The sequence below is a fragment of the Carlito syrichta genome, unplaced genomic scaffold, assembly GCF_000164805.1.
Source record: "Carlito syrichta isolate Samal-C Ts95f unplaced genomic scaffold, Tarsius_syrichta-2.0.1 Scaffold310671, whole genome shotgun sequence".
Classification (NCBI taxonomy): domain Eukaryota; kingdom Metazoa; phylum Chordata; class Mammalia; order Primates; family Tarsiidae; genus Carlito; species Carlito syrichta.
In genome coordinates, this window is record NW_007254767.1 from 432,039 (window position 1) to 444,549 (window position 12,511).

The 12,511-nt window shown below is 37.7% G+C and overlaps 1 protein-coding gene across 1 annotated transcript in view; it reads left to right on the forward strand.

The window, feature by feature from the left end:
- The window catches only part of ITGB8 (integrin subunit beta 8), an 81,769-nt gene that overhangs the window by 24,347 nt on the left and 44,911 nt on the right, over positions 1 to 12,511 (forward strand). The window contains exons 2-3 of the mRNA XM_008068400.2: positions 4,439 to 4,524; positions 10,659 to 10,833. Coding sequence (XP_008066591.1) covers positions 4,439 to 4,524; positions 10,659 to 10,833 — 261 coding nt within the window. The remainder of the gene's footprint in view (positions 1 to 4,438; positions 4,525 to 10,658; positions 10,834 to 12,511) is intronic.

Consider the following 12,511-nt stretch of genomic DNA (forward strand, 5'->3'; position numbering starts at 1 on the left):
ACATGCAATTAATTATAATAGTAATAATAATAACAGCACAACCATTTTTTTATCAGATGTTTACCATGCCCTGAGTACTATGATTGGCGGCTTTGCCTCACTTCATCTTCATATCAAAAACTTGATGCAGATGTAGCTAGCCCTGTGTTACAGGAGAGGAAATGGAGACTTGGAGCATTTAAATAATTAGTCCAGGTAGTAGCAATGCTATGGGAAATTAGAAATTTCTTCTCAGTAACTATTTAGCAATGCTACTTCATCAAATCTGCCATCTCCAGTTGTAGCATAATGAGAAATAGTAAGACTTGCAGTGCATGCTCATAAATCAAGAAATAGAATTACTTAGACTGTACAAACTTATTGGCAATATGGCTATTAGATTCTTCACTGATTTCTGACAAGGCAGCACCTTTTTAATGACATGGTTGGGTTTTATGAGGCACTGAGAACTAAAACCAGTGGGCACAGAAGGAGGATGTGAGAATCTGTGGTTTAAGATATAATCATGCTGCTTCCATTGACTTAAGAATTTCCATTAAGATTGATTTTAAAAATGGCCTTAATAAAAAATGCAATGCTAGAATATAAAGAATAGGGGCTTAATGCAACATCACTGAGCAAATAGCTGAATAAGCAGGAACCACAATGGTAGAGTGGGAAGAAGAACCACTCAGTCACACCCTCTAATGAGGTGTCAGTGCAGTGCTGAGGGCTGCTAGGAAACCACTGCTGGAAAATTGCCTCCCTGTGATGTTGTATCAGGGATGGGAGGGCAGATGGACTGAGCAGACTCGGAGGCTGATGACAAACTGCCAGTGTCTATAAACAGCCATGCCTTGATGTATACACAGTGTAAAGATTTCTACTTTCACAGAAGGCGTGTGTGTGTGTGTGTGTCTATGCGTGTGTATGTGTGTGTAAGGGAGGGAAAGAAGAGAGGGAGGGAGGCATGGAGGGAGAGAAATTTTTAGCACACACTGCCTAATGGCATTCATAATAGTTTGACCATTCAGTGAAAAGAACTGCTGTCATTGATGATATCTGTATATTATGTATTTTACTAACTTGCATATTTGTCAATTAGAAACAAAATCTTTAAAATACTGTATGTACAAATGTATCTGGCATGTCTTCTGTGAAATGTAATCATGACACACTCCAGAAATAATGTTTGACTCTGTTCCCATGTGGTTCAATTTATGGCTGTCCTTCAGTTCTACAGAACCATAAGGCCACTTCTTCCAGATCCATTTATGAGATCTTTTTTCCCTGTAGTTATGTGGCCTCTGAGGAATGTCAGTCCTGAACCTGGGAAGTATTGACAGGACCAAAGTCTCATCATCACTATGTGTCTGAAGTTTAAGAACAAAGGTTGATACTAGAACTTTTGAAAGAAAAGAGTCAAAATACAAAGAAAATTGATTTTTGTTTGTTGATTTATTTACCACATGTGCTGTGGAAGTAGGAGCCTGACCTGAACTTGAATCTGGGTTAACTTAGGACAGAGTCAGACAAACATCTGAAACAAAGACCAGACCTTAGATTCTACAGCTTCCCTTCCAAGAGACTGCAATTTTTTTTTTTTTTTTTGAGTTGGAGTCTCACTCTTGTTGCCCAGACTGGAGTGCAGTGGCACGCTCATGGCCACTGCAGCCTCGACCTGCTAGGCTCAGGTGATCCTTCCACCTCAGCCTTCCAAGTAGCTGAAATTACAGACACATGCCACCACACCCAACTAGTTTTTGTGATTTTATTGTAGAGACGAGGTCTCACCAAGTTGCCCAGGCTGGTCTCAAACCCCCAGGTTCAGGCAATCCTCTCACCTCTGCTTCCCAAAGTGCTGGGATTACAGGCTGAGCCATCACGCCTAGCTGAAACTACAATCTTAACTGCCAATGCAAATGTCTTACCTGTTGAGTGAAAGGCTGGATCAAGACTGAAATGAAATAGACGTAATTCCATGTTCCAGTTGGGTCAAGGCTAAAGGTCAAATTAGGTCTGTGCCTTAGTCCACCCATATTGCTATAACAAAAAGCCTGAAACTGCGTAATTTATAAACAGCAGAAATTTATTTCTTACAGTTCTGGAGACTGGGAAGTCCAAGGTTAGGTACTGGCATTTTGTTTTTTGAGGGTGTGTGTGTGTGTGTGTGTGTGTGTGTGTGTGTGTGTGTGTGTGTACATTGCTGTATATTCAGTGTAAAGAAGATTGATATAGTGTCGTGGGAGGGCCTTTTTGCTGTGTCCTCACGTGATGAAAGGATGGGAGGATAAAAAGAGCTGGAAGCTATGGGCCTTAATTGCATTTAGGAGGGTGGAGCCTTCATGACCAAATCACCCTAAAGACCTCACCTCTTATTACTACTTCATTGGAGACTGAGATTCAGCATAGAATTTTGGAAAACGCGTTAAAATCATAGCAGTTTGCAAAAGTGCTTGACTTCTACACCTAAACTGATTTTCTTTCTGGGAACAAAACTTTTCTGAACATTTTGGTAGTAAGCAGATTTTATAGTTTTACAGGCTGAGCCAGATGGAAGATTTTTTGATTAGGGAGTCTTTATACTTTAGGTGGTCAAGCTGGCAGTAAAGGGAGTCCAGAACATTAGAGTTGTTTTTAGTTGTTAGGATTCTAGGCCAGTTCTGAAAAAATTAGAGAAGATGTTTTGAATGATATATATATAAAAATTATATAAAGTAAAGGACACAGTGCAGAAGAGGGTATGGAGAGGAGATAATAGAACGTTGGACGGGTTGGGTAAAGATGTTTTCTGTTTTGCCCATTGAGCATCTGATGAAATACAAGACAGGGTGATTACTACCACCTGGTTAACATCTTTCTGCTGTGTTGACTTTTCTGTAGATCTTCCTACTTTCCTACCTCTACCTCCAAGTCAGAACTGTTTTTAACCCTGTATTTCCAGAATGTTGGGGAAAGTTGAGAGAAAGAATAAAAGGAAAAACCAACTGTAATGGGGACAGCTAAAGATTTTGTGGTTTCTATTCTCTTTAAAACTACCATGTCTAAGTGTGATTGTGCACACACACACACGCACACACACATTTTTCCTTCGTCCTTTACATTTTTTAAAGATAAATACAAATTAGAAGACAAAATGAGAGGCAAAGAGAGATGCCAGACGTCATGGCCTCTAGGAAACCATTCTTAAATATACCCTCTTTTCTCGCCCTACCTGATCTTCTAAAGCAGAGCCAGAGCCCCTTCCCCATGTTCCTTTGGCACCTTGGTGAACTCTCTCTGTCCTTGTTATCCTGTGTGTTTTTGCTTGCTTTTCTAGTCCTCTCCTCACTGGGACTGAGAGTTTCCTACATTTAGGCTATTTTTAAAAAATTGTATTTGTTTGTTTATTTGTTTAGAGGTAAGGTCTTGCTATGTTACCTGGGCTGGTCTTGAACTCCTGGACTCAAGTAATGCTCCTGCCTTGGCCTCCAAGAGTGCTGGGATTACAGGCATGTGCCACCATGCCCAGCCCAGGATCTCTACTTTGTTTACTGTGTGCCTGTAAATGAGATGTATAGAACTATGCTGTGATTTCTAGTGTCCTTGTCACATCTCATAGTAAAGGACAGACTGTAGAACGTATGTGACCATTCCACCAAAACTCATGATAAGATGACATATGACTCATCCTGTATTCTATTTCATGTTTCAATCTACCATAATGAGACTTGATTTAATTTTTTTAAGCAGTTAGTGGATGGAAAGATAAAAGTAAATAATTTCCAGGCACAAATATATTATTCAAGTATCACAGCCATGTGCAGGAATTTGTGGAAAAGTGAATTGGTCATGATCTTAAAGTTATCCCATCTGACAAATAAATTGAGTTAGCTAAAACTACCCATTCAGTTTAACCACTTTACTTCTAAAATACTGAATCATGCCATTATGTCTGGTTCTGGTGGTCCTCAAGCCAAAATAATCCACATTAACACAATTAGAATTCCCAAGTTAATTACTTTATGTGTCCATCAAGGTTATTTCCCAGAAAATGCATTCACTATGACTCAGCATGGATTTACATGTTGAGACTGACATGTGTATATGATCAGTTTCACAGGAAAACTCTAGAACCAAATGAACCTGCTTGGTTCAAAGAACATGAAATACAGTAAAATACCTCAAAAACTTTTTGGTGAGTCCTCTACTATTGCAGCAGAATTCATGCCAAGCCCCCAAATCACATTTTCATCACTTTCCTTTCTTCCAAACTTAGAAAGCTAAATAATAATTATGCAGGTATCTATTGATTGCAATGAGCAGACTTCTTCCCAAAGAAATCATATATAACTTTTTAACTTTTGTTAAAACAAAAGGTCATCCTGTTTGGGTTTTAAAAATACATTTTGGTCTTGAATTCTGTGCTCTTTCTAATGTAGGAGTAAACTCTGATGCCTTATTTTTTCTTCCATTCCAGAAGACAATAGATGCACATCTTCAAATGCAGCATCGTGTGCCAGGTGCCTTGCACTGGGTCCAGAATGTGGATGGTGTGTTCAAGAGGTGAGCTTTTTTTTTTTTTAAATTCTTGTCCTCATAGTTGACTTTCTCTAGCATGATTTCATTGTTGTAGTATTTTGTGCTTTGAAGGTGCATTAAAAAAAAAGACACTACTGAGCATAAGGAAAATTTTATTTGGTTTTGTGCTTGGAAACAGCATATCTGGCTGAATATAAAATGAAGTATATCCATTTTATTAGGAACATTATGGTAATTTTGAAATGAAGTGCAAACCATTTTATGTTTTCCATCTGTTCTATAGAGAGAAATGGCAAACACAGAGAGTAACTTTTGATAGTTCAGTGGGCTTTGGTGTAAAATTCTTGTTTCAACTTGAGCCATTAAGTTATATATTCAAGTTGAATTTTTGTCTTGTGCTTGCTTATTGTTTTTATTTTAAATACTTGAAGGCAAGCAAGTCACTCCATTTCATAACATTTGCATCCATGCATTGGCTACTTATGGAAAATGTGATGCTTTTCTTTTGACATGTGACCTTGCTAATGAGATAGTGTGTACATTTAAATTTTGTAGATTTGAGAATAATTTAGAAAATTTTATTGTTAAAAATAAGTGTTTTTCTATTCTACCAAGAAAAATAAATCCTAATAACAAAATTCTTAGTAAAAAAATTATAATACATTTCTTCTTTCTTGGGTCTAACTTTTTTGTGAATTATATTCATAAGTCAGTAGTCTTCACTCAGAACTACATGTGTATGGTAAATTTCACTGAGAAGCCATCTGCTAATTTGGGGTATGAGATTGCCTAGGTAATTTTACATTTGCTTATGTTGCTCCTGAGAATGGAAACAAATAGATCTTAGATCTTTAATGGTCTTTTGTCTGAGAAGTTAAATCTCTAGCTTTTTCTTCCTCTGGTTTAACCCAACACCTGCACCTACCATCATCTTTGCAACCTCTCTTGTTCATACTTGTCTTTGATGGGAAGAAAAAGTTGCATGACGACCAGCAATAACTGGTCGACACCACTTTCTCCTATAAAGCGAGTCAGGATAGAGGCAGGGAGGGAGTCACAAGACAGTAGCCATGTCTGAAAGTAAGGCTCTTTTACTGACAGCCTGAAGTCCTCCCAGTTGTACTCTGGACTCCACCAGTGAGAAAATGAGATGTCATTCATGAACTAGGAAGTACTTCACCAGAACCTGTAGATCCAGGTAATGTCATAGAGAGGACAATTCCAGAGTTCCTGAGTCTAATCCCATCATTTCCTCTGAGCCAAATAACCAGACATAACCTAGTCTCCAAGTTTACCTTTTTTCATCTCTGTAGCCTGAAATTTGAGGTTTATTTCTAGGTTTTTCTCTGTCAAGCATATTTCAAAACTTGATATGTCCTAAATTTAAACTAGTACTTCATGCTAGATTTTTATAATGTCATTAAGGAAGATCCTTGGAGCCCTGAAGTTTGTGCCAACCTGCTATCTGCTGCTGAGTGCTTTAGCGAAGGTAGTTCAAAAGATGGTTCCAAAGCCCAGGTGTCAGCTGATATAATATGCTGGCTATAGAACGTCAGGCTTCAGGGGCTAGGCACAGAGACTCATGCCTCTAATCCCAGCACTTTGGGAGGCTGAGGCAGGAAGATTGCTTGAGGCCAGGAGTTCAAGACCAACCTGGGCAACATAGCAAGATCTCATTTCTATAAGAAATCAGAAAGTTAGCTGGACATGGTGATGCACACTTGTGGTCCCAGCTCCTCAGGAGGCTGAGGTGGAAGGATTGCCTGAGTTCATGAGGTCAAGGCTTCAGTGAGCTGTGATCATGCCATTGCACTCCAGCCTGGGTAACAGAATGAGACCCTGACTCAAAAAATAAAAAATAAAGGCAGGTTCCAGAGTGACCCCTTCTCCATATCATATCTCTAACTTGTAGAAAAAAATCTGGAGAGTCACAACTCTGGGTATATCTGTCAGTTCTGCCATAAAAGGAAGGATTTTTGAGTATTTAGAGGAATGAGTGGTCAGATAGAAGGAGGTAAGGGGACAAAAGGTGGTTGCTGGAGAAGAGGACCTGTGTTCATTCTTGGCCACATTCCTCAGATGGGATCTCAGGGAAGACAGTCAGAAACTCACTTGGCTGTTCATTCCCAAAATACATCAACCACATCTGTGCCTACATGGTGTAGTGCAGTGTAGTCTACTTAATGTACTAAGAGAGCAGGCTCAGAGAAGAGACCAGGTTAGATTCAAATTCCAGTTCCAATGGTTTCTAATGATATGCACTTAGATATGCTACCCCATCACTGTGAACCTCTGTTTTTCATACCTTTAAAATAAAGATACCAATTATCCCTGCCTCACACCATTGTGAAGATGAAACGAAGCAATGTGGGAAGCATTTGGCACATAGGCTTGGCTTAAGAAATGGAATTTGTGACAATACAGAACACTGGTGAGGCTCTGGTACAATTCATTCAGGTTTAGGAAACTCAAAGGATTGCCTGTGTTCATCACACAACCTCAGAGAAAGCATCCAGGATTAGGACTCATCCCCTAATCACATCATTAACAGAAGGAGCTGTCTACTCCCTGCAGGCTGACCTGACATCATTTGGAGGATGGATATGTTACTTAATTTGGGAAGATCCCCCACCATGTAGGCACAGATGTGGTTGATGTCGATGATTTCTCAACCAGTACTGCTGAAGGGAGAGGGAAGGAAAAGGCAGATTTTGTTTTTCCTCTGCTCATAATTAGAACAGATAAATAGTAACAAAATAAACTTGGTTTGTATAATTTTAAAATCTAGTCAAAAGTAAAAGGTCAGCAGAAAATTTAGAGAGAAAATACTCCATTTGTTTGCATTCTTACGTAGCATGCTAATCTGCCATTTTATGTATTTTTGCCTTCTCCTTACCTCCACACTACATAAAAGTAATTGGAAAATAATGAGGACAGAAAGGACCTTATCCCCATTAAAGAACCTTATCCCCATTACCTGGTTTAATGCCTCATGCTCCTTCTTTTTATTTTTATTTTTTGGAGTTGGAGTTGGAGTCTCACTCTGTCGCCCAGGCTGGAGTGCCATGGCACACTCACGGCCACCCCAGAGTCACCTGCTGGGTTCCGGCAATCCTTCCGCATCAGCCTTTCAAGTAGCCAGAATTACAGGTGTGCACTATCACGCCAGGCTATTTTTAAAAATTTATTTAGTGTAGAGATGAGGTCTCACCAAGTTCCCCGGGCTGGTCTCGAATCCACAGGCTCAGGCAATCCATTTGCTTCAACTTCCCAAAGTGCTGGATTAGAGGCTGAGCCACCGAGCCCAGCCTCCTTCTTTAACATCTAGTAAAGACATAATGAAAGAATTCCCTTTCTCTCCTGCCTCATACGTCTGATGAAGGTGTCACAGTTTAGCCAGAGTTTAGAGGGCAGCCTTGTAGCATAATTATACTAAAATGTAACACGAAGAGCATTCACTGTCAAAAGAAAGGGGATTGAATTATTTCATCTCTGTGCAGGTTGCCATGTGTGGAAGTCAAAAAAACTTAAACATGAGTAGGAGAAAAAACTTTTCATATTTATATCCCTGGAATATTATACTAAATGGATGAGAGTAACAACTGATGAAAAACCAGCCAGAGAATTTCAGTCTAGACTTTTCATTCTCCATTAGATTTTAGATGCAGAAAATTGGAGTAAGATTTTGCTTGTGTTTTTCATGTAGAAGAAGTAAAACATAAGGACCAGAAGAAGTTAAAATGACACAAAATACCAAAAATTAAAAGGGTGTGGTTTCAAATTGCTTTTCTTTTGTATAAAGTGGAAAGTAGGCCACAATAGGCAGGCACAGCATTCCATTCTTTATTTTGATGCCACGGTCTTTTCTTCCCTGTTCAAATCTAATTGGCGAATTGGCACTGTTTTTCTGACTTCATTTTTATAGTGGGATAAAACAGCCATGCTGATTCAGACATTGCAAAATAATTGAGACTGTGTTGCTAATTTCAGCAAACCTGACATTTAATCGTCAAATGGCATAGCTTGACGTATAGTTACAGTGAATTAAACATGCTTCCTTTTTCTCTATTCTGTATACCCAAATAACTGACTCCCAGGCTGAAAAATTTGGAGCTATCGGTACTTTATTTCCTTTCCATGATTTTATTGCATGTGTCCTTTGTCTAAGCATGTCATGTAATTCGTGAATGAACAAACACGTACCCAGCTTTATGTCCTCTCAATACTCCCCACTCTTGGGAGAAGTGGGATTCTCCATCCAGCCTCAGGCTTTCTGGGAAAACGTGACACACAATAGCAGTTTGTTGGCCACCTTTCCCAGAGAAAGTTCAACGTGTTTATAAAATAAATCTCACATTCAATACCTCCAAGTCTTACCAGAAGGTAGGATAAGTTTATACTAAATTTAGAAAATAACGTTTTTTCTATTTTAAACTTAAGTCTAAAATTCAGGTGTATGGGCAATTGCAAAGCAAATTTATGTTTTCTATTTCCATGAAGTCATTAACCAATTGACACTTTGAAGTCCTGATTGGAAAGAAGGATGTATTCCCTTTTGCTTTTTAATTACATTTATATTAACAAGTGTTTTCACCCTTCTAATTCAGGGTCAATAGCACTGTAAAAAGAAACATAGAACACTTTTAGTATTAGCTGGCCACATACTCTGTCTATGGAACATTTTTTTTTCTTTTTTTGCAGTTTTACAGCCCTTTTAAAATGTAAATTGCATTCTCTCTCTCTCTCTCTTTTTTTTTTAACTCAAACCACACAAAAACAGGCCATGGGCTGCATATGTCATACTCACCCTAATTTGCCAAGTCCTACTCTAAATTGAGAGAGGAATTAAAATCTTTATGTCTTCACATTACCTACCATCATCCCATCTAATTACTTACCAGTGTCAAGAATGTCCCTCTTCATGTTAGTGACTTCATAGTCAACACTCATATCCACTTAAATTTGATAATCCCCTTTCTCCATAACCCTATGATGTCTGTGATTCTCCCAACTTTAATTCATGTTGTAATTGTACTTAATTGCTTAGTGATTGCATTCACTCATGACCTCTTGACTTTGATGACAGGGACACTATCTGTCTTGTTTCATTCTGTATACTTAACACCTAACTAGTTATTGTCCCTAAGTATTCAATCAACATTCTTTGATTGAATGATTAATTGATTGGGAATCCAATTCTCTGAATCATCTGAACTAAAGGGGGAACGATTGAGTGCCAGCAAAGATAACCACTGCCAAGAAGATGGCTGAGCAAATATTCAGCTCATGTATAAGCAAACATCCCAACTAATTCAGGCCAACATTATATATAGTTAAGCATATTTCCATACTTTTCGATATATTTTCCATTTTTACAAAAAAAAAAAAACCAGAATGGTCACCTGAAAAATAAGACTATGAAATTTTTCTCAGCAGGAATAAATTAACTTTTAAGCTTGTACCATTAATTCCAACTTTATTGAATGTCTTTTAGATAACCATTAACTAACCAAAACTGAATGATAATGAATGCTTTAGATTTATTTGCAAAATCAGGAAAATCTGAGACACAATCTTATATCTCCCAATCTTGTGAGCATCTTCAGCTGTTGTGTATAGTAGAAGTTGGAAGATTTTATGGTCTAAAAAATTTAGATGTCTAATTCATTCTTTTACAAATTTGTAGTACTTAATTAGGCATGTGATTTCTGAGGACTTGCTCTCAAATTCCAAACATAACAGTATATAATAAACATGCCAGTTGGATTTTGTGAAAACTGAGGCTCACATTTGGAACCAATGAATGTTCTATGTTGGCTAACTTTTCTTTTGGATTCATCGTCCCAAAGTAAAATATTTAAAAAGAATTAAGTCAGTATAATTTTACAGTGATCATCTAACAACATTTAAAGTGCTTGGTTTAAATGACCTTGTTAATAATTCATTTTCTTCTTTATAAATAAGATTTATAAATTAAAGTTTTATTTAAGAGGGTTTGCCAATGCTGTTATTGGAAACATGCAGCTATTTTGAACAATTGCTTAATTTGTTGTGTATTAGGAGATGGCTTCTTTGCAACATTCACTATGTAGTTTTCTTTGGTTATAACTGAAATTATATGCACTAAAAACATCAGTGATTTTCCTTTTTTTAAACAGGATTTCATTTCAGGTGGATCAAGAAGTGAACGTTGTGATATTGTTTCCAATTTAATAAGCAAAGGCTGCTCAGTTGATTCGATAGAATATCCGTCTGTGCGTGTAGTTATACCAAGTGAAAATGAAACTAATACCCAGGTGACACCAGGAGAAGTGTCGATACAGCTGCGTCCAGGTTTGGTGATTTTCAAATAAATATATAATGATTCCTAATTTGAAATTATAATTTATTTTAATTAGCTTATATTTAATATTATGTGACAGGAAGTATTATTATTGTATAAATTACAGTGAACTCAGAATCAAGAAATCAGAATTCTGGTCTTTAAAGCCCCTGTAGCTAGCTGTGTGACCTTGAACATTCTGCAAACCCAACCACACTACATTCTAATTGTGTGTTCTGATCACATAGTCTGTTCATGTTGTGATGTTGTTGTGTTCCTGCTCTATTGCCAATTCTAGGGGAAAAGGAATATGTTTATTTCACTCTTTCTGGTGCCTAGCGGAGTGCTGGCATGTAATAAGTACTCCATACATATGTGTTAGATTGATGGATTAATTTATTGATTAGAAGGAAATGTGAATGAAGCTAAGTCCTTAGAGCCTGTGTGATGAAGTTTTAAACACAAAACTACAACTCATGATCATCACAATGACCTTGGGCAGCTTTGTGATGGTCTCCTATCAGTATACATCTTTCCTCCTATACTTACCCTTCCATCACATGAGTACCTATTTGGCACATGCTGTAGGTCATGGGATAGTATTCATTTTCCTCTGGTGCTAGAGAATTTCAGTGTACAAACTACATAGAGTAAGATAAGTCAAGGTACACGAGTATGCGTCACTCAGTTAGATGGATTTAGTTTAAAGCAATATGCATTTGTCTTCAAGCCTTCACCATTTCATTGTTGGTGATCCTGTCCTGCCATTAATTTTTTAAATAGTCATTCTTGACACATTCTTTTTCCCATTTCAAAGCTGAGTTATTTCTTTTAGACTCTGATTACCATAAAAACAAAGTTCATTTCTTTCTTGGCCGTAGACATACCCCCAGTTTCCAATTATAACTGTGCTCTTTACCATATAAAATAATAATACAGCCCAGTATGGACATATGTGTGCAATAGTTGGACAGGAATATACAAAAACAAAAGTAATTAGGTTGGTAAGTTTATAGTTCTTGCCACCTTCTATTACAAAATATTATTTAGTGTGGTTAATGAATTCTTTTCTAGAAAAAGAGAAAAACAGAGAGAGACAAAAATTATATCCTCTTTTTTACCTAATTCTAGTTCAATATATCCACTAAACTCTATCTTTAGTTATTCTGTAATTACTGGTCAGGCACAAGTGGCTTATGTCTGCAATCTCAGCACTTTGGGAGGCTGAGGTACAAGGATAGCTTGATCCCAGGAGTTCAGAATCAGCCTAGACAACACAGTGAGACCTTGTCTTTACAAAATATCAAAAATTAAGCTGGTTGAGGTGGCATGCGCCTGTAGTCCCAGCTACTCTGGCGACTGAGGTGGAAAGATTGCCTGAGCCCAGGAAGTCGAGGCTGCAGTGAGCCACAGTCATACCATTACACTCCAGCATGGGAGCAGAGTGAGACTCTGACAAATAAATACATAAATAAACATGCATCTCTCTTACACATACAACCTTTTAATGTTACTGTTGCCCAATCATCTTTAGTGATTTCTTTTTCTCTTCCTGATACTTTAACAGGTTCATTATGCCAGTTTTTCTGATCTATATGCGCCTATCTGGGTCTTCTGAGACTACTTCTAAAATTCCCAATTTCTTTTACATTTTCATATCCCCAGCAACACTATAATGCAGGACCTTTC